Here is a 22,309-nt window from a genome sequence, read left to right on the forward strand (position 1 = left end):
TAGGTCCTTCTTATATCTAAGAGCCGGCCTTGGCACCGTGATGGCTCATGTTGTGACTTAAGATGCGAAATTTGCGGTGGCGTTCGTGTGGTTTCGAACTCAGTCACCGTCCAGGAGTAAGTCGATGGTGACAAACAAGGTAACCTTTTGTACTTTTGACTGCTATTTCTGTTACAATTTTGCCATCTCTTTCCGCTCATCGTTCTAGCAGGAAGTTGACCAAAAAGCTTTCCGGTATCTCATCCGAGTCACTATCAGAGCTTTCTGTATCTTCCAAGTTTGACTCTTCATCAGGAGGCTGAGGAGGCTTTGGTATGACCTTGTAGCCCTGGAACGCACATTCTAGGTTCTCGACTTGGAACGTGTCTATCCAAGTGAGCCCCTTAAAGCCAGTGCAGGTGGCATTGAAGTCGAGGAAACCGTGGCTTTCCACAGGCTCTTCTCCGAGCTTCTCTTTACCCTTCCAGAGAAAATAAAGCCGTCGGCAGCCCTCAAACGTTTGTCGTGAATTTGGCTTGCGCTTCTTGCGCGTTTGCGGACGCCGCGTTTTGTTGCTAAGGGCAGCCGCGGAGCGTTTTCTTGACTTGCCCGTGGGCTGCTCAGGTGCAGCATCATCATCATCCCGATCGAGCGGTCGGTCTACAACATACGGCTCGATATTTTCCAATGGCGGAACGTCAGAATATTCATCTTCGTCAAGAAATTCTTGCGCACACCCATTTGAAGCCTTGATCAGAGTATCTTTGGAGAAAGAGAGGAGCATGATGCCACTCACGACGCCGAAGCTCATGCTGGCAGTAAGAATTCCATCCCTACCTTCCATCCCCGGGTGGTCCTGGATGTTTAAATGAAACACAGCGCCATACATCGCATACTTCATCTGTAGTTGAGGGCACTTGACGACGTATGATCCGATGGCGTCTTCGAGAAGCATTTCCTTCGGCGTAAACTCCAGAATGTCCTCTGCCTTGAGTCTCGCCTCAGCAGCTTCAGCGGATTCTGAGAGGTATCGGTGGTGGTCGTCCATGGCTTGCTGCCATGGCTTCGTTGGAGGAACATACTTCGACGAACTAGTAGGACCAGACTGAAACTTTGCGTTCTCTGCCAGACCTGTATTCTTCACTTTTTCTCTGTCCCAACCAATCACGGCGAAGGGCTTTCCGTTGAGGAGTCCAGGAGCTAGGTAAAGCCCGTCGATCTCTTCTACCATGGAGGGAATCTCAAACATCAGTTGAGGATCGATATCGTGAAGAACAATAGGCTCAGGCGTGACATTTGCATCTGGCTCTCCGTCCTTTAAGAAAAAGTGTTCTTTGAAGAGATCAATGTCCCAAGCCGCCTTGATGGTAGGGTCACTGAATTCGAGGAATATTGACTCCTTTTCCCGACGCATCCTCTCGGCATCTTCGAATGCCGAATCGATCACATCTGCCCGTTTGGCAAGTTTATCGCACTGGAGAGTATCAGTACCGCTGGCGATAGCCGTAAATGCCCCAAACATCCCAGTGTACTTACCAGGCCCATCTTCACCATCTCACAAAGGTCGTAGCGCAGGCCGCTAAGCGTCTTCATCTTCATATGCGTGAGCCGCAGGTCATAGAACATTGACTGCGCTTTGAACCACTCCTTCTTCTTAAAAAGCCTTCTGGCTTCGTCGATTGTTGATCTCCTCTTGTCGGGATCTCCAATGCCATCGGGAAAACAGAGCTCGCGCAGCCGGGCCCCATCGACGCGAGCGATCCCTTCGAACAACAGCGTACCGTCTACATACTCGAAGCCCTCGACGCGGCATTGCATCACGAAGTTTCGACGGTACTCGAGCTCGCTTCTCAATTCGGCCGCCATATTCGCATAGTTTTGAGAGTCTCAGCGGAGCTTATGCGCAATAGACTGTCGGCCGATGGAGATGTTGAGCGTTGATGACAAGGGTGTAGCGTCCAGACGCGCTCGCTAACCCCATATTCAGCTGACGCGAATGCATGTTGGTCTGGGCGTCAGGGGCAGCACGTGACCCTGTCTCAAACTCTCGCGATGGCTTGCGGAAATTACCTCATCATGGCCTTATTGTTGTTGTTTATCCTCTTATTTTCATATCACATCTTTTAACTCTCAAGGATGTCATTTTGTTGATGGCCTGCACTTGGTTTTTCATATACAGCATCAGAGCTTGGTCGGCACCCTAAGTCATTGTTTTCCATCGCCTCCACATCCCAGTAAGCGGCCCGGATCAGGACAAGCTTTCAAGGGATAGTTGAAACAACTTGCCTGGAGACTTCAAGTTGGTTGACTTACCAGTAAGAGCTCATGCGAAGTCGACAGACAGAGAGGCCGCAGACGCTCGTCAGGCCAGTAACAGGGCCCGCAACTCGCTGCCGGCAGTCATGGTGCTGTGGAGGCAATCGATCTGCATACCCACTCATGAGTGGATTCCATACCACGGCGTTGTGGCAGAGTGGTCTAATGCGCAAGACTAGAAATCTTGTTCCTTCGGGAGCGTCTGTTCGAATCAGGCCAACGTCGATGTTTTGCTTTTGGGCGCCAAAAGTTGTTTTTGCAGTAGCAGACTACAAAGTATCGTAACATTACTTCATAAGCTCATCTATGCTAGAAAACTTCAAACTTTCTGCGAGTACCGCTAGCATATTTCCTGCTTATCTCGTCGTAAAGCGCTCTAGTCAAAATCACACCGTCCCATTTACAATTTTCCTGAGGGAGAGATTGATGTAATCTCGTCATACAAAAGACTATGGAAAAGAAATTAGCAATTAGTTGTCATTGCGGCAATACCGGGGAGCACTCACGTTGTGACGAAACTGGCATAGTCCTCGCCTGTCACTTGCGGCCTCAAGTACTTAGCAGCGAGCTCAAACTTGTTGTTCGCAGGTGCAGAAGCAGCCAGCTCTTTTGTGAGTTGGTCGAGGGTGCCAAGCACGTAGGTCTTGTCGAGCTTGGTTCCTTCAGCGGTGCTCACGCCGTGCTTGACCCATTGCCACAATTGTGTTCGAGACACTTCGGCAGTAGCAGCGTCCTCCTGCAGCATCGTTAGCCATTCATCCATGAAACCCTCGTGAGTATCGAATGACTTACCATCAAGTAGTTGATGGCGCTGCAACCAACACCGCGCAGCCAGCCCTCCATGTAAGCCAAGCAAATGTGCAAGTTCTTCTTCACACCATCGTCCGTGATCTTTCCAGGAACAACTGAGTTGAGCAAGTCGTCTCTCGTAACGTTCACCTCTGGCCTGACGAAGATCTGGTTGGCAGTGGGCATATGCTCGTTGAAAACTTCGCTCGCGATGGATGCAAGCGCGGGGTGCGCGACCCAGGTACCGTCGTGACCGGCCTTGACTTCTCGAAGCTTGTCCGCGCGGACGCTCTCCATCGCCTTGGCGTTGGCAGCGGGATCGTCCTTGCGTGGGATGAGGGCAGCCATGCCGCCCATTGCGTGAACGCCACGGCGATGGCATGTGCTAATCAGGAGCTTGACGTACGCGTCCATGAAGGGGACGGTCATGGTGACGTCGGCGCGATCGGGGAGGATGAAGCCGGGGCGGTTACGGAAGCGCTTGATAAAGGTGAAGATGTAATCCCATCTGCCGCAGTTGAGGCCGGAGCTGTGGTCTCTAAGCTCGTAGATGATCTTGAGAAACGAAGTTAGCAAAACAGTCGAAAGCCGCTCTTGGAGGACTACGAACCTCATCCATCTCAAAAGCCGCGCTGATAGTCTCAATCAAAACAGTGGCTCTGATTGTTCCCCGGGGAATGCCGATGTAATCCTGAGCCATGTTGAAAACGTCATTCCACAATCTAGCCTCGAGATGCGACTCCATTTTCGGCAAGTAAAAGTAAGGACCAGTTCCTCTTGAAATCAATTCCTTGGCGTTGTGGAAGAAATACAGCCCGAAATCGAAGAGAGCTCCAGACATAGCATCTCCGTCAACGGTGAAATGCTTCTCGTCCAGATGCCAACCCCGGGTTCGGCAAATTAAAGTGGGCAAAGTACGATCAGTTCTGAGCTTGTACTCTTTCTCGCCTAACTTGAAGTCAACCTGACGACGGATAGCATCGTGCAAGTTTGCCTGGCCCTGAACCATGTTGTCCCAAGTAGGTCCATTTGAGTCTACAATCTGTTAGTCATATATCTCAAACGTAAAGTTGGCTCAATTAACACACCTTCAAAATCCGCCATGTAAGCCCAAACGTCAGAGTTGAGTGCGTTGACAACCATCTTGCGATCTGTGGGTCCAGTAATCTCAACTCTGCGATCAACGAGACCAGGCGCTGGCGCAGCGCCCTTCCAGTTGTTGTCATCGCGGATGTGCTTAGTTTCGGGGAGGAAGTCGGGTAACCTCCCCTGGTCGGTCTCGATCTGGCGCTGTTCCCTCAACTTGAGGAGTTTCCTGCGAGTAGGCTCGAAACTGCGGTGGATGATTGCCAGAAACTTGACTGCCTCTTCAGTGAGGATGAGCTTGGTGGCTTCGCTACCAGCGCCAAGGATGGCGACGTTGCCCGTTGATTGAGTCATTGTGCGATGTGGAAATTTGTGATAATTGACCAGTGATCAGTAGATAGTTTCTGTCTTTGGAAGGCCTCGAAATGATGTCAGATGCGATGTAGGTTATTCTTAAATATATTCGAAGCCGAATCGCGGTCTCCCATACCTGTTCGGCTCATTCCCGTTGGTGTTTAATTCTCGCACGCTCACCCGAGTGAAGCTCGGCTCCATGCCGAGCTATCTTTAATTGTGTGCGGATGTCATCCGATTGGCCCCACTCAATCTCTCCAGGTCGCCGGCGGTCGAACGGAAACCTACAAACTCGTAGGGCAGGCCAATCAAACGTGGCAAATTGAACTTCGGAGGTTTGGAGTAAAGGAATTATCTCGGGAATATGCGGCAATCACTTCAATTAGATTCGGCTGACTGAGACGCATCATGATCCGTATCCACCAGGTGCCATCATCTTCTCCAGCTCGGCCCAGTCCAGTTGATCGACTCCGGTAAGCGGAAGCGTCGGGTCGTTGAAACTGGCGTAGATACCCTCGGCCTCCAGGCTGAACTCCTGGCCCAGACTTCCGTTTAAATCCAGACCGAACAGCTGGTCAGGATCATATGACTCAGCCGACTCGGTGCCAAACATCTCGCCATCCCACGACGGTTGCGTCGAGGGGCTCGGGTCGGGCGGCGACAAGACAACCTGCGAGCCCGACCCCTCGCCAGATTGCCCCGGAGTTCCCTGAGCCCCGGATCCTCCCGCGTGGGGTTCCCCGTGGGGTGTTCCAGAATCTTTCATCTGCACGTCACCATCCTTTTCGGGTGGGAAGTACCTCGACCCCCACACATGTGCCTCTAGCTGCTTGATCTCCTTTAGACGATGCGAAGCCGCATTATTGCCCGCTGCAGAAAGATACTCGAGGACTTCCACGGCTTGATGTAATTCTTGAGGCGGTGGTTTTTGGCTGTCGTTCTTGTGAGCGAATCCTCGCATGATGAGCACGAACGCTGCTGAAAATGCTGCGTCCAAATCAAAGAATGCGAAGGGGGCTAAACCATAGTTAGCATCAAGCTGAGTTGTGACTATTGATCGCGGCAGGTCTGTACTAACCAATCTCATCTTGCTTCTTCATAGCGTACAAGATGCGGATAGTCCTCAATGCAGCCTCGTTGCAAAGCAAACACAGCTGAGAGATTGCGGGAGTGACGATTTGCTTCTGGGTATCTTGCACCTTATCCTTGACTTTCTGAAGTAGTATCGGTCGAATGCAGAGGATGATTGCCTTTGATAAAGTTAGTGGTTTCACGATCAGACTTAATTCTATGAGCGTCATACCGAGAACAACCTCAAATACAGCGAAGAACCGGATCTTGTGACCTCAAGCTCCTTGCTCTTGAAGTCAATTGCAATGTTTAGTGGAATAGAGCGGCCCGTGTCGTATAATGACTGAAGAACGTTGCGCATCTTCTTAATGAGATCACCCTGAGATAGGCCGCCATTGCTGTACAGTGCTGTAGACTAGTGTTAGTCGAAGCTTCTTACCATGTGGGGCTGTTTCGACTATGAGACTCACAAGTCATGATCTCTGAAGTGGCGCGGGCAATCCGGACGTTGATGTTCAGTGCCTCTGGCGACTCAAATCCAGGCGATGGTCCCGGAAGGTCGAACGTAATTTGGCGGTCATCAACAGATGCTGGCAATCCCAGACCTGCTGATATGCGTCTATAAAGACGTTAGAATGATCTCCTAACCCCTCCTCTGTGAATACATACTGGTCGAGCATGTACGCAGTCCACCATATCCTTGTGCGGTGGGCTCTTTCTGAAGGCAGACATTGCTGCTCGGCAAAAGGCAGGTTGCAGCCCAATGTCAGAGCAAGTCGTACAGCAGTGCCGACCTGCAGCTGTTAGTCTTCGTCCACAGGCTTGAAATGAGGCAATGGACGTACGAAGAAGTATGAGTCCTTCTTCCTGTCACACCATTGCAGATATGTTGTCGCAAGACATAATATCTCGACTCCCACAATGCCGTACTCGCTGATACTATGGAGCGGCGGAAACCTTTTCATAGCTTCCGCGAAATAGAAAGCTCCTGGCGGGCCATCGTAGATCCTCCTGTCCGCCTCCATCAACTTGCCCATCGCCATCACCAACAAGTACAGTGTGAACCATGGGGTCTTCATCTGCTTCGCTCGAGTAGCCTGATTCTGGAATAATAACGTCAGGTTGTCTGCAAATGTCCTCTGGTCGATGAAATGCTGGTTGCCGCTCATATAGTCATTGAAGAGACCAAGGAGTCGATTTGACTCTGCCTCCCCTGGCATGATTTGAGGCGGGATGCCTCTGATTAGCTCTTCTGTTGAAGTCCATTCTGGAGTAAAGGGTGCGTCTTGTTGCTCATCATGTGTCGTGCGCATTTCTGGCGAGTCTTGTTCTGGGGACCCCGTGTCTCTGCCAGAGTTCTCATGGAACAGGTTGCGGACCCGCTGCTCGAATAGAGGGCCAGGCGCGCGTTCTATTGAGGCTATCGCAATCGTGTAAGTGTTCTCGCGCATCAATGATAGAGAGATGTGTGCATACAATAGCTTGGGGGCGGTGGTACTTCGCCTGTTGGTTCTGTAGGTGCAATTCCCAGAGTGTTCTCTAAAGCCACTGAAACACCGCCCGGGGCTGGGGCTGGTGTTGATGACTTGAGCTCTATGATAAGACGAATGTGAGTTTTCCATTCTTCAAAACCATTAAGAATATTGTCAGCTTGCGCACCTCTTATTTGAGACTCATATCGTGTGACTGTTGCCCTCAATTCTTGGACATATCTAGCGGGACAGATTAGCTTATCGGCGATTCCCAAATCTGGCGTCAACCACCGAAAAAGTCAATTGGGTCCTTACGCTTCAGAGTATCGCTGTCGCCCCGCGCCAAATTCACAGTCAAGCTTATTCCTGACGCAGTTGCGACACGGCTGCTCGCCTGAGCATTTCACCTTGCGACGCCGACAGGTGTTGCAGCTGTGCGTCGCCAAGTCAGCAGCACGTCTTTTGCGATGAGGTCATTGAAGACTGACGCGTTGGCCGATCGCTGTTTGCCGGGCGGTTGCTGAGGCATTATGGGCGCATTAAAAAACGTATGTGGTGTATCGTTCGTTCCCAGCGGCCGTTTGACCGTTACAGAAGTTTCTCTCACGCTCGTCGGAAATGCGACAAAAGAGCTATTATTACAATCGGTTCACGGGTCGTGTGTTCCCAATTGAGAGGCGCAAAAGTCTTCCGATGCCGTTGAGGTCGATCGGTGGGCGGCCAATGAGAACACTGTGAGAAACTGGGAAATGAGGGGTGGCACGGGTCTGTAGCCCGGGATACCGATCCCCGATAGTCGGCGTATCTTGATAGCCAGTGTAATCGCCCCGCATATGAGACTCCTATCTATCTATCGCGAGTAATGCACTGATACAATGTCCGATCACATGACGCTTAGGTCTTCCTTTCCAGCCATCTACGCTTTGATTTGCGAATGATAATGATAGCGGTCATCATGTCGAGCATTGTGTGATCCTGAGGGTGCATTTTTGCAGCACCCAAGGTTCCAATCTGGGTGAGTGTCTCACAGCATTGACTTCAACAGGCCGTCGAAGACCCATGTTCACGAGAAGAGTGGGAGGTATTAAATGGTGGGAAGAACTGGTATTTGTAGGTGTGCATCCCTTCAAAGCACAGGCCTTCGGGGGCTGTCCGAATCTTATGTTCGGTCGAAAGGGCCGAATCGCCTCCACGGGCCAATTTTGAGATGGCATTTCTGTATTCAAACCAGGTCCAGAAACGTCATCATTCTTGCGTGTGTTATTCATGCTTGTAGCGGATATCTTGGATGGTGCGACGGATGGAGAGCCGAGGACGAAAAAAAGTCGGCCGTCTTCCGAGGCGCCTCAGATAAGCCCTGCGGCACCTGCGATCCACATTGCCGACGGCCAAGCCAGCTGGGACGCCGAAGCCGCTCTGCTGGGACACGCGGGGTTGTTCCCTGGTTACTCCACAAATGAGGCGCACGACCCCAAGATCGTCTGCAACGCAATGTTACCCTCGCGATTCTATTTCCGATTTTGACTGTCTTGGCGTCAAGACAGCGAACGTCGAAATGGTTGTAAAGTGGCCATAGGGGGCAGTTTAGTCCAAGGTTGATGGATCGTTTTTAAATGAGCTCAAGAACAGTAGCCAATGCAAAAGTGCTCTCACATGTCAAGTGGTTTTCGCGACGCACGTGATGCGCATTACAAAAAAGCATGTGAGATTGATGCACAGCAGGCGAGAATTTGATGTCAAGAGGGACGAAAAATGTTTCAATAATCTTTAAAGATTACGTGAGTTACATCACGGCAACTATTTACTAGTGTTCAAAAAGCTAAATACTGAATCGTAAGTTATCGTCTTATGTGCATCCACTCTCAAGCATGCCCATTAGACAACAGGAGAAAATTGCCCCGCTCACAGTTGTCGCACACCCGAAGCAGTCATTGGTCAGTCCACCCTGTGAACTCTACACTTTGAACAAGGCCACCTTAGTAGTTGTTGGGGCAGCGCAGAAGCTGGTTGGAAGCGAGAACCTTGCTGCCGCAGCCGTGGTTGCCCATAGAGTAGCACATTCCGTGGGAGTCTATGACGAATAAGTCAGTCAATTGGTCATCGGGAATGAGAAACATCGAGGAAATGGTTTGACGTACTAGAACCACCAGCATCGCTGGCCTCATGCATAACGTGAGCCTCGTAAGGAGTCACGGTGGGGTTGCTGCAGGCTCGCTTGGAGTTGACGTCGATGTGCTGGGTCTGTTCCCTTGTGATTAGCAATTGTCGTTTGTATGTATGATACAGTATCGAAACATACCACAATGACCCCCTTGTCAACGCTGAAATGGGGTCTCTCCCACAGGAAGCAGACATTGAAAGCACCACAGGTGCCAGAGTAGCTGATACCGGTGGTCACACTACAAAGATATTAGCCACAATAAGACGCCCTGGAGACGTCCAGGGGTTGCGTACCTGTCCGGAGTGTGGCCAATGCTCAGGCCAAAAGTGCTGAAGAACGTAGAGGCAGCCTTGGTCCAACCCTTGCCGAACTGGAAGCCAGTCAGTAAATTGAAAACTTGCGCGTGGTGCTTGCTAGACTTACTGAAGGGATCTGGCCAGTGCCTCCAATGGTAACGCCCGAGACGTGGGTGACAGAAACAGTCTTGGTGACGGAGCCCGTACCGCACTGAGCATCCGAGACGTAGTGGTAGTTTCCGTAGACATTGTTGTTTATTGACTGCCTGACACCGCGAGAGATCAGGTCGGTGCAGCTGCTCGAGCAACGAAGCCTGTCGTCGTAGAAGCACATGTCGGGGAAGGCCCGCTTGCTGACATGTTTAGTGGGCATCTCAATGGCCGCATTGGGATCGTCTGCGTGAGCAATGAGAGAATCTCTATTCAACAGGTTAGTAAAAGGCATTGGAGAGCTAGAATGAATGCGCAGTTGATAAACATACTGGAAAGCCTTGACTTCCGCGTCCGTGGGAATGAAGTTGCCCTTCGCATTAAAGTACTCGGGGAGGTTCATGTAATGGGTCTTGAACTGCTCCGTGGTGAGGGCAGAGACGTTGAAGTCCTGGTACGTCAACTGCTTGCCGTCAACCGTGACCTGCTTCTCCAGCATGGGAAGGCCATCGTAGAGAGTGGCCTCGGGAGTCCAGTGGTTGTAGTCGAACGCATCGTAGGGCTTGTAAGTTGTCAAGTTGCCCTCGACCTCCTTGGTGAAAAGGGGGGTGCGGGTATCTTGGTTTGAGTCCTGGCGCGTCACCACGCGGGCTTGCACGTGGCTGATGGCCAAAGCGAGGGAAAGTAAACGAAGCATTGTTCAAGGAATGTCGTGGCTGCGCAGGGGAAAAAACAAATCAAGCTCGGAGAATGCGGAGGTATTCGAATGACTTGGCGAGAAAGCTTGATCGGAGCAAGCGACATTGTCATCTATTATAACTTCTGTCAAGCTCATCCATTCCAAGGAGTAATCCCGCCGGCAAACTCCGTCCGGATAATGAGGGGTTGTGATAACGGAAATGCTCACATGAGTTATGCTGACTCGGTTTTGAGTTCACTCTATCTTCAGCCGGGTTGCTCATCACGAACCTCTGTGAAATGAAGATCTCGAGCGCAACTACCAGTTCTAATGCTTAATTCTGCCCTAGTCTATTTCTCAGGGACCGTGTTTAAAGTTCCAGAAGCTTAGACGCCTCACTTATTGGGACAACCTGACTCGCAAATTAATTGACTTATCTTGTTCGCTCATTTTCTATACTCTCTAGACTATAGGCTAGTTGGGTTTTGCGGGGTCTCGGCATAATTTTCCCGAGCTACCTGACTCAACTCTACGAAAACCCATTGAATTTCAACGAGAGATGATATCAATGTGAGAGTTTCACTGATATTGAGCTGCCGGTTAGCCTCGTGATCAAGGAAATTGTAAGAGATAACAAGAGTTACGGTGACACATGGCTGATGAGGATGTTCCCAATGATTTACCTTTCCCCCAGGAAGCACAGATCAACCCGTAAAGATAAATACCACGGGTGTAGATCATAACAGAGAGCGAATAGACACACCCTCAACTTCATCATTTGCACCGATCAACTCTTCTCAAGATGGTTTCTTTCTCATTCTCCAAGGCTGCCTCAGCCCTCGTGCTCTTGGTCGGTCTGACTGACTTCTGCAACGCCGCCGTGCAGTGCGATGTCATCAGCAGCTCCCACTGCGGCACGAACAGCCACCGCCAAACCCACAAGCTCCCCACGAGCGTAGGATCGACGTACTACATTGACGGCTTCCACGGCGGCGTCATGAATGCCAAGTTCCAGTCGAGGGTGCAGTCCGTGCCTGCGTAAGTCTTTTGCGCAGCCGAGTGCTCACCCGTTGCTTGTACTGACGCTTTTCAAGCAACTCCGAATTCACCGATATCACTTACAACTTCAACCTTGGTGCTTATGACGGCACATACTGGATCCTTCTTCCAACTTCATTTGGCGGTGCCAATGAGTGCTTCGCTGTTTACAAGAACTGCGATGTCACGATCAGGTTCTGGGACAACAAGGACCCTCTTCCCGGCACGTACACCCTGGTGTAGATGGCCAACGGGTAAGTGGCATGGCTGTGTGGTCTGGCATGAGTGGGATGGGATGACTGACTGTTTCTAGAGTGTTGAGAACGCCTTGTGGGGTATGAGGCAACGATACACCCTTGACACTTCAAGGGGAAGTTGCCGTTACCCGGGCTAGTGATGGAGTGGCGGGCCGGGAACCCTTGCTCAAGGATGGGGAAACGCTGCGGCGGCATCGGTGGCAGTGGGGCTAGGGCGAATACGGAGGGTTCGCTTTTCTTCTGCCCTTGTCGGGAAATTAGGACTACCCTTTGGGCTTCAGTTCACTTTATGTGTTACCAGCGGGAACCGGATAATGCTGGGGAATACTTGAGGCGGTAATATTGTGCATATGATATAGGTTTGAAGATATGAGCAGACAAAGCTTCTGCATGACTTGTTCAGGTTTGGTTGGCTGTGCAAATATCATTCTGCTCCAAATGACTCGGTTTGATCAATCGTCCTCGCTATATTTCCAAAGCCTGCGGGGATTGTCAATCCAAATTTTGTTGATCAGCTCCTGATCTCCTCCGCACCACTCGATGCACTGCTCGATGAAGCCGGGAACGTCAGGAGTCATGAACTCCTGCTGCTGAAGTCTGTCCCTGCCAGGGTTCCGATGAGGACCTCCGACATGCGGCCAGTCGCTCGCCCACACAATCTTGTCGGGCGCCGCCTTCAGTACCTCCTGTACGTACTCATCCAGCCCGGGCGTGGTGGAGAAGCGGTACGTCCCGCTCATCTTGATCCACGTACGACCGGATCGGAGCGCCTGCAACACAGCTTGCCTTCCGGCTGGGTCAAGAGTGGGGTTCTTCGGGTCCGGATACCCCAAATGGTCGACTACTACGTCTACGTCGAGGTCCGGGGTGATGGAGAGGATAGCGGGATACTGGTTCATCGTCCCGAACACTTGTAGAACCCAGCCACGGCTGCGAATTTTGTTTGCGTATGCGGTGAGCGTGGCTCGTAGAGAGTCCTTATCGGGAGTCGCGCCGAAGCTCCACAGATTGAGACGGACGCCAACGACGCCTGCACGGTTCAGTTCGTCCAGCTGCTCTTCGGTGACGGTGTCGGGGTTGATGCAAGCGATGCCCCGTCCCTTGCCCTTCATTCGATTCAGACCGTCGATGAGACTTCGGTTATCGTCACCATAGACTGAGACGGCTACGATGACGGCATGGTCGATGCCGAGGCTCTTCTCGAATTTGAGAAGCTCATTCACAGTTGCCTGCTTTGGCGTGAACGGTCGGTTAGGGCTGAGTGGGAAGTTCACCTGTGCGGTTCAGTCAAGATACTGTGATATTGCACACTGAGAGCTGACCTCGTCGATGACGTGGACGTGAGAGTCCCACGCGCCCCGCGGAAGTTCGTGTTGCGGCATTGTGACGATAGGGGAACGCTCAATGTGTGTAGTTGTGCGGTGAGAAATTTGAATGGTGATGAGGTGTAACGTAACCGGCAGCTGTTATTGATAGCATCGACCCCAAAATGGTCATCAATCCGGTTTGACGGCGTTTGTGCCAGCCCCGCGTTTTGAATTTTGTAGTTGAAGTTGGCAGACATGATTTAATCCCATATTTAGTCCTCGGCACATCGGATGGCTTTCGTAATCATATCTGCCTATCATGCCCCATGAAGAATGAGCGGGGTAAGCCAAGCTCTTGGATCAACACCGGATAACTTTACCTCGACCACACATTTTTCCCAGTGCAACCCAAAGAAGCAACTCCTTTCTTTTCGGAGACCACCGAAATTCGCCGCAACTATTTTTCAGCTCCGGCTAATAACTTAGTTAAGATTCGGGTCGGGGCCTGAGAACAATACTAGGTAAGGTATGTTAGCAAAAGAAGACCACTGAATTCACAAATGGAGGAAAGACGAATTTCGAGTAACAGCGCTGTTATTCTCGGGTTTTGTTGCTATAATACAGATGCCCACATGAAAAATCTCACCAATATCTACAAATCCAGAAAAAAGGAAAAAGAGGCACAGCTCGCCCCAGATGTTGTTGTTCCGCAAATCGTTCATCAACCTTCACAATGTTTCTCATCTCATCTCCCATTTTGTGTGTGTTTGTGATGCTCCGAAAATTTCTCTCTTCTTCAACTGGCCAAGGCCCAGCGTCTCCTGGTAAGACAACCCAGACTCATGTTGTGGTATCAGATTCGCTGCTGTATGGGCAGGGCCGCCGGCTCAGTATCGATGATAAGAGAAAACGCTTAAGCGCTCTGGGTGGCGGCGGGAGGGGCGCCAGAGGGAGGAGGGCCAGAGGGCTGGGCGCCGGAGGGCTTGGGGGGAGGAGTGCCGGAGGGAGCAGCGCCGTTAGGAGCAGCACCGGTAGGGCGAGGGCCGCTGGGAGGGGTGCCGGAGGGGGGAGCGCCGGAAGGGGGAGTGCCGGAGGGCTTCTCGGCGGGGGCGGACTCGGCGCGGCGGGCGTTACCGGTGGGAGCGGGAGCGTCGGAGGGAGGAGGGCCGGTAGGGGTGCCGGTGGGCTTGGGGGGAGGGGTGCCGGAAGGAGGAGCTCCAGAGGGGCGAACGCCGGAGGGAGGAGGTCCAGAAGGCTTAGGGCCGGAGGGGGCGGCACCGGAGGGCTCAGCACGGCGGGCGTTGCCAGTAGCAGCAGGGGGGGCGCCGGAGGGGGGAGCACCAGTGGGAGCAGCGCCGGAAGGAGGAGCACCAGAGGGAGGAGCACCAGAAGGAGGGGGGCCGGAAGGCTTAGCACCGGAAGGTCTGGGAGGGGGAGTGCCAGAGGGCTTCTCGGCGGGCGCAGACTCAGCACGGCGAGCATTGCCAGTAGGAGCAGGGGCGCCAGAAGGAGGAGCTCCAGAGGGAGGAGGTCCAGAAGGCTGGGCTCCAGAAGGTCTGGGGGGAGGAGTGCCAGAAGGAGGAGGGCCGGAAGGCTTCACACCAGAGGGCTCGGCACGGCGAGCGTTGCCAGTGGCAGCAGGGGGGGCGCCAGAGGGAGGAGCACCGGAAGGAGGAGCGCCGGACGGGGGAGCGCCCGAGGGGGGAGGACCGCTGGGGCGAACACCAGAAGGCGTCGGGCCGCTAGGGGCACCAGAGGGAGGAGGGCCAGAGGGCTTAACTCCAGAGGGCTCAGCGCGACGAGCGTTGCCGGTAGGGGCAGGAGCATCAGAGGGGGGAGCTCCAGAAGGAGGAACACCGGTGGGAGCACCAGACGGGGGAGGGCCGCTGTGGTGGCCGCCGCCGTGAGGGCCACCGGAAGGCTTCGCAACACCAGAGGGCTGGGCCTGGGCATCGAAGTTGCCCTGGCCACCGCCGGGGAAGCCGGTCGGGCGGGCTACGCCGCTGGGGAAGTCGGTCGGGGCACCGCTAGGGCGAGGAGGAGGAGTGCCGGAAGGAGGCGCGCCGGAGGGGGGAGCACCGCTCTGCTGGCGACGGTTGAACATGCCGCGGCGGCGAGCGGCCGGAGTGCCGGAAGGTGGGGCGCCGCTAGGGGGCGGGCCGGAGGGCTTGATAGTTCCGGTGGGGCGAGGGGGAGGGGTACCGCTCGGGGGAGCGCCGGTGCCGTGGGGCGGGGGCGGAAGGCCGGTGCCGGAGGGGGCCGGGGGCGCAGAGCCACCAGAAACCTGGGGCGCCGGCGCCGCTTGGCTGATGGCCGCGATGGCGGTGACAAGAGCGAAAATCAAGTTGGAACGCATCCTGGCGACCGAATGAAGGTGTTTTTGAAAAGTTGGAAAAAAGGCGGTCGAAAAGCTGCGCGAGCGAAGTCGTTCAAGGAAAGAAAGGAGGTGTTGCTGAAGTGAGTCGTTTGTTGAAGAGAAGGAAAAGAGATGTTGATGAGATGAGTGTGGTGAGGATGAGAGGGAAAAAGAAGCTGGATATGCCGGACATCTCGAGTGTTTATATCTTCTTTTTCGCCTTATGGTGTTCTCTTCCTCTTTGGTTGTTGCAAGGTAAGTAAGGTATGACGCCTTTTTCCACATTGCACAAACCCTACTCCGTGAATAGATTGGCACGCCTTGCCTTGGAGAGAGCTCCTCCCAGGAGCACAGCTGGAGACAACGCGGCGCGGCTCCGCAATCAACCCCGTGGCTCCACGATGTTCTGGGCCCGTCAGGCAATATTCCGCCGCGCTATGATCGAAGGGCACGGAGAAAAGCCCCGTTGCTGCGGGACCAGACAATGCTTGAACCACTGCTTGCAATCTAGAGAGAACAGCTACAGCCAGCGGCTGGGCCGTGGCATGTACGCTTGCGCGGCTCCTGTGCCGCTGATGGCTGTCACTCCCAGTCGGGCGGTGTCAAGTTGAGTGAGGGTGGTTCCATTGGGCGCGGTTGATCCAGGGATCGGCCCCCGACAAGGAGCGCGTTCGTCGGGGCCCTAGCATCTGAAGTCTGTGAAAATCGATTGGCGTTCCGAGACCGTTTGTTTCGAAACGTCTGGTTTGGAGCATCGCGGTTTGTCGACTGGTGGTGGTGGTGGATGTGGTGGACGGTGACAGTGTTAGTTGGCCCCCTGTCCCTTGCTGGTCTGGACACGCAAGCCCGCCCACTTCCCGAATTAGGATCCCGGGTAGCGCCCCGAAAGGCTGGTCTCCCACTGGGGCCAGGGGCGGATGAGCCAACCATTTCGAGGAATGTGGCGAGGGCTTTGTCTCTACAATGTCGAATTACTTCTTTTTTTCCATATTGCCTGCATAGCGAAATTGATAGAGAACATCGGACGACGATGGCCGAGTTTTCCCAAAACGGCGTTTTCGGAGTTGTCAAGTTTTGTTAGAGTTCCAGTGCATGATTGCCGTTGCGTTGGCTAACAAACGCGCAGTATGGCGAGCGACGGAAGATCCCATGTAGCCTCCTTGATAATGGAGCCAGCAGATGACGTGGACTTTTTTCGCCCTTTCTCTGGCGCGCGTCTTTTCAGCCCAGTTCTGTAAGTTCTGGCGCAGACTCCTGTGCCTGGCGTCTGTCTATTCTTGGAAGAGGGATGGGAACATGTTCGTCACAACAGTTCAGTTGACTTTGTCCCAATTGGGACGGTTGACGTCCTCGAGTGGAAATGGAGAAGGCTCTGGTGGAGTGCAAGTGATGAAACCGTTAGCTCGGACAAGGCAACGTACACCACAATCAACTTGATTCAAGCTCTCCTGCTGCGTCGATCAACCGAAATGGGGGATAAGAAAACACGGACATGGTTAGAGGTGAGAGTCCACATGCTGGGCCCAATGGCGGCGGGTTTGCTCACTTTAGCCTCCTGCACAGAAGCATAATCGACGGCACTCATCACACCATCACGGAGAATATCCTGCCATCGATGGATCGACATATCAAAGTTTATCCATCCAATAGTTCCCAGATTTGTGGGTTTCCATTTGATGATGATGGTCAGTACGGTTGCGTGTAGTACGAGACAGAGCCTTCACGATGTATCAGGCTGGAGCTCCGAGAACGGCCTTTACTTGAATATTATGACATTGTGTATTTTGCTTCTTTTTCCAGAATGCCACCAAGCAGATGATTCTCCGCTGTATGAGGCAATATCCAGCGTTTCTCTCGGGATCCCTATTCCGTTCGATCGTCCCTTTCTCATCTCTCCTGCGTATCACCACGTCCCGGGCCATGATATCCCACCACTCTCCCGCGCCATAAACTTGCCAAAAGCTGAAGAAATAAGCTATGTACTATGATACCATGAAATCTTGAAACAAACTAGGCAAGATAAGATGCTAGTGGTGAAGCTATTTTGATCATCCCAGGTTGATGGGTGCATCTCCAGGTTGACGTGGACAGGTCGATCTATACCAAACAAACAAGAACAGGTCTGACCGCTTGCCACCCATCGGTACCCCTGACATCAGACTCTTGGGGTGATACTGCAGCTAGTTGAGCTTGTTATGAGATGAGCAACAGGTTTGCTTACCTGTTAGCCATCAATGTTGCTGAATGCTCGCTGAAATGATTTCGTTTACAACTCCTGCTCAATCTCGTCTGGTCCAACGTGAAACCAATATGTTGACAGTAGACATGGAAAAGACATCTCTAGAAGATAGCTTGAGTACCTTCAAGTTGGGAGAGCTCCGCCTGTCCACATCCCACATGGGATTCAAGATGGGCCAGCTCCATTGCGTGTAAGCTCGGCTCCTGGAAGCCGGAGGGAACCCAGCGAACCACAAATCTGGGCCCATCATCCCGCTCGAAACAGCGGGGCTTCCCCCTGACGCAGCGCATAAGCGCCCTATAGTATTCCAGCCACGGCAGCGTAAGCTTCCCCTAACTCCCCTACCTCAGCTGTCAGCGGGTGCTTCTCAGCGGCAGCCCGGCAGGGGAAGCCCAGTGAACGGCCCCCAAGCTTCAATTGGCCACAGCGGCCTCCCCTATCCAGCAACACCCCGCCTCAGTTGTCGGCCCGGCCCCACCCCCCGGAACGGGGCAGCCGCCGCTCCAGTGAATTATTTTTCGAATTTTTTTGCTGCTGAGGCTTTCGGCGCGGCGCAGTCCGCAGCCGCAGCCACCTTTTTCTCCCATCCGCCACATCACGCACGCAAGCTCCCTATCCTCACCCACATACCCTTTCCTAACTCCCCCCTAGCCTTAATACTATCCAACCAACCCTTCGCCCTTCGGACGCTTCCGCCGGGCGTGGCGATGCCTTCTCCGGGCCTCGGAGTCCTCAGCCCGCAGCAGCTCGGATTTGGCGGCTTAGCACTCTACTGCTTCCTGGGACCCGTGGCCGTCACGTCACTGGTGCTGTTTGTCGTCGCACTCATCGTCATCGCCTATCGCCTCGTCTTGCACCCCCTGGCACGCGTGCCCGGACCGAAGATTGCCGCGCTCTCCAACATCTGGTATGCGTACCACGCCCGCAATGGGCGCATGCTGGAGCTGGGCAAGACGCTTCACAGGCGGTATGGCCCTATGGTGAGGGTTGGGCCGAATGAGGTCTGGTTCGACTCAGTTGACGCGTTCAAGCACATCTACAGTGAGTTCCAACTAGCCAGCTTTTGAGCCATGAACGCCCGTTAATTCGTATGCCGATAAGGAGCTGGAAGTGGCTATGAGAAATCAGAGTTTTATCGTACGTAGTATCTTCCACTTTTTTCTCCCTCCCTGACTATTATGACTCGGCTTACAGTCAGGCGACAGTCTCAACCGCCCTTCAGCGGCCGGACATCACGTTTACCCCCTTTCCAACCTTCACGTCCCCAGAGACGTTGGATCTCCTCTCGGAGCGCAACACTGCTCGATACCGGCTGCAACGTCGACTCATCGGGCCCCTCTACCAGACCAACCACCTCAAGCGCCACGAGCCCGCCCTCGATGCGGTGCTGGCGCGCGTCATCTCCACCCTGCGCGCCCTCGACGGCAAAGAGATCGACTTGAAAGAGTGGATGCACATCATCGCCGTTGAGTCCCTCTCCGCCCTCGTCATCTCGTGGTCGCCCAACTACCTCAGGGACGGCACCGATCACAAGTCCAGCAGCCACGGGTACCAGGGCTGGCGCCGCAAGTCCGTCTTCGGCCTGTTCCCCCTGGCCGTCAAGGCCGAGCTCTTCTCAAAGGCCTTCGGCAGGGCTTTCGCCAACCTGTGGCGCGTGACCTACAGGACGCCCAAGAACTTCAAGCCCTTCTTCACGGGCGTGTACCGCCAGGTGTCCCGTCGCATCACGAACTCGCTCGCCGGCAAGCCTGTGCCCAAGAACGACCGCAAGGATGACTTCCTCACAGACCTGATCCAGCTTCACAAGGACAAGCCGGATTTCTCGGAGCAGTACCTCCGCCGCATGGCCATCACCAACTTCGGCGCCGGCCATGAGACCATGTGCTCCGCCCTCACGTCCATCATGTCCATGATCGGCTCCCACCCGGACGTCCAGCGGCGGATATCCAACGAAGTCTGCGCCTCGCCCTCAGATCCGAAGAGCTACGACAACGCGGTGCGTCTCGCATACACGCAAGCCGCCATCAAAGAGGCCCAGCGCCTCTACCCCGTCCTCGGCATGGCGCTGCCCCGAACCGTGCCCCCTGAGGGCTTCACCGCCCACAGCCAGTTCTTCCCGGGCGGGACGACAGTCGGATGCAACCCCGTCTCACTGCACCGCAACACGTCGATCTTTGGGCCTGACGCGGAGGAATACAATCCGGATCGCTGGCTAGACGAGGAGAGGGACGTCAGGGGTATGGAGCGGTTTAATCTTACATGGGGTGGGGGCGGAAGGATGTGTCCCGGGAGGCATCTGGCTGAGTTGGTTGTGTACAAGACGATACCGGCTTTGATGGAGCATTTCGACGTCGAGGTGACGATGCCGCCGGAGGAGGAGATAGAGTACTACTTCATGGCCATGCTCACAGGCGTGAGGGCTCGTTTCTTGCCGAAGGCTGGATGAATGGCGCCATTTTTCAGCGCAAGTGCGTTTGGAGTTGACGGACACGGAACCTGGCTGCGCGGAATTGGGCGCGGCCGGGTGATGATGAATGAAAATCACGACATAGAAGGCCACCATGAGGGAATTGGGGATAGACAAAAATTAGATTGGCTCTCGCGGGGCCGTACATGAATGATTTAATGAAGGACTTTTGCGTGATGCGTGGATTGTATCGAACTGATGTCCCAGACTTTTCGAAACTCCTCTGTTTTCGTCATCCAAGTACGCTGTCTAATCCTTCGTGTTGTCCGCCGCCGACAACAGAAACCTCATGTATCCCGCAGCAGCCTCAGCAAGACTGCTCCTATACTGCTCGCTGGTCGGGTAGAACGGACAACCACCCTTCCGGGCGATGGCCCCGGCTTCGGCCCTCGTCCGACCGAACTTCATCCTGAAGGAGAATATTTTGGTAGCCGTGGTGTTGACGATGTGGCGGCTGTACGCCCAGTCCGTGGCCGTTCCGGACGCGCTCAGCTCCAGCCTCAGCATCTTGGCCAGACTCAGAAGCGGATTCTTTACGCTAATCGTATGGAACTGTCTTCCGAACACGGCCATCATCTGTCCCTCAATATCGTGCTTTCGCTCGAACACGTGTCTGTAGTCCTCTGGGACCATGTACTCACCGTAACTGCCTTCATCGCTACGGAGCAAGCCGCGCTTGCCGTCGTAGAATTTGTTCCGCCAGTTCATGGATGAATTATCGCTCATCGTGGTGTCAATATCCCATCGGCCCTCGACGCCGGGGGGAGACTGCGGGCCGGCGTTTGCAAAGTAGCCGATTTCGGGGTTGTTTTCGATGACCCATCTGACGTTGCGCGACTCTGCTTCGGAGAAGGGTTCTGTTCCGTGGTAGAGCTCGTGGCTTGGCATGTCAGATGCGACTTCCATGGCGTCCTTGGAGAAGTAGCGCTTGTAGTCCCAGACGATGTCAAAATTTCGGTCAACATTGACGCCTAAGCCGTTGCGGTTGTTACCCCAGCAGTTGTTGTGTCTCTGGTCCCAGACGATGCCGTCCGGGTTCACCATTGGGATGGCGGTGAGGCCCTCTCTGAGCACGGTTTCAACCTGTTCGTGGGAGAATCTTACGCGGCCGTAGGTCAAACCCTTCTTGCTCTTGTGGGCGTGAAGCAGGTCCGACAGGAAGTATACGAGACTGTCTGGGCCGCCGCGCTCGCGGCCCTGGAAGCCGGAGGTGAGAAGAACACCGCGCGGGCGATTGGGATCCAAATGAGAAGTCTTGTTCTCCTTCTTTTGCGTATCATTCAGATCATCCTTCCGACCATGCGTCGGGGGGATACTGATGACCACCGTGGTGAAGCCCATGGCGCTTTTGTACGGGGCGGCCGTCAACGTGACGTTGAAGTGATTTTTCAAGCCGTATATCGCCGATTCAATTTCCCTAGTGCTGAGGATGGTGTCAAACTGGGGATGAGCAGCGCCCAACATAGCAGGACCGGCAGGAGGATCGGAGCAGTTGGCGAAGCGATCGATTAGGCTAACCGGGGCGAAGTCTGGTAGAAGTCGATATGTGGACTTTGTGGCTGCGGCACAGGCTGCCCCGGCCATGCAGAGCATGGAGACGAGTTGGTTGGGTGGCCTCATGATGGGTGACTTTCTGCGGCTGTTCAGTAAGCTACGTGTTCTGCAAATTGCTTTCGACTGTTAGATAGGGGGATCTCAAGACGTTTATAGCCCTCCAAGCTTGAGACAATGAGAAAACTTTAATAGCTGCAAAGCATATTTTCCGTCTTTTTTTTTTTCTTTTAGTTTACCCTGATGTGATTTGGCTGCACATTGCACCGTTATGGCTCAACGTCAAGCCGTAAACAAAATCTTCAATGTCTCTGCTGAGTTTGAGCCTATGTGGCTCAAATGATTCCGACTCTCATAGCTTAATTCATCATGTGCCCTAAGTATCATATGTGATAGTAGGGAGTTTCAAGAAATTAAGTTGTTCGTAGATTCAACATCAAGAGGGGTGTTATTAATGTCCCATGGTTCCGTGAGGCGTTCAAACGGGTCCAAGCGAATTTTCCAATTTCACATGATCAATGTATAAGCCTGTCACCAGAAGTTCCAGTACTTTGTGGCTTTCACTGCTGCAAGGCGCAGACGTTATTTTCAATCGTTCTTTCACCGGGGCTTCTAACGTCAGCAATCGAAGCATGTCTTGAACTTAAAGCAAGCCTAAGAGAAATATTGGAGCAGAATATCACCGTATGTACGCCAAATCAAATGTTCAATACAACATGTGTCTTAGGTGGGACGATTCCA

General features: G+C 53.6%; 8 protein-coding genes across 8 annotated transcripts; 2 read left to right on the forward strand and 6 right to left on the reverse strand.

The window, feature by feature from the left end:
* Positions 1-196: 196 nt before the first annotated feature.
* GCG54_00001340 (uncharacterized protein) lies at positions 197-1,845 on the reverse strand (the record flags this gene model as incomplete). The annotated part of the gene is made up of 2 exons (XM_045401457.1): positions 197-1,453; positions 1,516-1,845. The coding sequence occupies 2 exons, from the start codon at positions 1,843-1,845 to the stop codon at positions 197-199; spliced, it is 1,587 nt and encodes a 528-aa protein (XP_045258459.1).
* Positions 1,846-2,695: 850 nt separating this feature from the next.
* On the reverse strand, positions 2,696-7,596 carry GCG54_00001341 (Malate synthase glyoxysomal; the record flags this gene model as incomplete). The annotated part of the gene is made up of 14 exons (XM_045401458.1): positions 2,696-2,744; positions 2,802-3,031; positions 3,088-3,639; positions 3,695-4,119; positions 4,173-4,475; positions 4,948-5,541; positions 5,603-5,774; positions 5,828-6,003; positions 6,066-6,214; positions 6,265-6,389; positions 6,441-7,015; positions 7,072-7,161; positions 7,359-7,453; positions 7,475-7,596. 14 exons carry the CDS (start codon positions 7,594-7,596, stop codon positions 2,696-2,698), a joined length of 3,657 nt encoding a protein of 1,218 aa, XP_045258460.1.
* Positions 7,597-9,043: 1,447 nt separating this feature from the next.
* On the reverse strand, positions 9,044-10,371 carry GCG54_00001342 (uncharacterized protein; the record flags this gene model as incomplete). The annotated part of the gene is made up of 6 exons (XM_045401459.1): positions 9,044-9,138; positions 9,206-9,308; positions 9,367-9,466; positions 9,522-9,598; positions 9,652-9,943; positions 10,007-10,371. 6 exons carry the CDS (start codon positions 10,369-10,371, stop codon positions 9,044-9,046), a joined length of 1,032 nt encoding a protein of 343 aa, XP_045258461.1.
* A 784-nt stretch (positions 10,372-11,155) lies between these two features.
* GCG54_00001343 (uncharacterized protein) lies at positions 11,156-11,634 on the forward strand (the record flags this gene model as incomplete). The annotated part of the gene is made up of 2 exons (XM_045401460.1): positions 11,156-11,391; positions 11,448-11,634. The coding sequence occupies 2 exons, from the start codon at positions 11,156-11,158 to the stop codon at positions 11,632-11,634; spliced, it is 423 nt and encodes a 140-aa protein (XP_045258462.1).
* Positions 11,635-12,100: 466 nt separating this feature from the next.
* GCG54_00001344 (uncharacterized protein) lies at positions 12,101-13,030 on the reverse strand (the record flags this gene model as incomplete). Its single annotated transcript, XM_045401461.1, has 2 exons — positions 12,101-12,922; positions 12,971-13,030. 2 exons carry the CDS (start codon positions 13,028-13,030, stop codon positions 12,101-12,103), a joined length of 882 nt encoding a protein of 293 aa, XP_045258463.1.
* Positions 13,031-13,868: 838 nt separating this feature from the next.
* Positions 13,869-15,311, reverse strand: GCG54_00001345 (uncharacterized protein; the record flags this gene model as incomplete). The annotated part of the gene is made up of 1 exon (XM_045401462.1): positions 13,869-15,311. One exon carries the CDS (start codon positions 15,309-15,311, stop codon positions 13,869-13,871), a length of 1,443 nt encoding a protein of 480 aa, XP_045258464.1.
* Positions 15,312-18,257: 2,946 nt separating this feature from the next.
* GCG54_00001346 (Cytochrome P450 monooxygenase sdnT) lies at positions 18,258-19,996 on the forward strand (the record flags this gene model as incomplete). Its single annotated transcript, XM_045401463.1, has 2 exons — positions 18,258-18,591; positions 18,756-19,996. 2 exons carry the CDS (start codon positions 18,258-18,260, stop codon positions 19,994-19,996), a joined length of 1,575 nt encoding a protein of 524 aa, XP_045258465.1.
* Positions 19,997-20,266: 270 nt separating this feature from the next.
* Positions 20,267-21,637, reverse strand: GCG54_00001347 (uncharacterized protein; the record flags this gene model as incomplete). Its single annotated transcript, XM_045401464.1, has 1 exon — positions 20,267-21,637. One exon carries the CDS (start codon positions 21,635-21,637, stop codon positions 20,267-20,269), a length of 1,371 nt encoding a protein of 456 aa, XP_045258466.1.
* Positions 21,638-22,309: the final 672 nt, after the last annotated feature.

This window comes from Colletotrichum gloeosporioides (genome assembly GCF_011800055.1).
Source record: "Colletotrichum gloeosporioides strain Lc1 chromosome Unknown consensus_85, whole genome shotgun sequence".
NCBI classification, from domain to species: Eukaryota; Fungi; Ascomycota; class Sordariomycetes; order Glomerellales; family Glomerellaceae; genus Colletotrichum; species Colletotrichum gloeosporioides.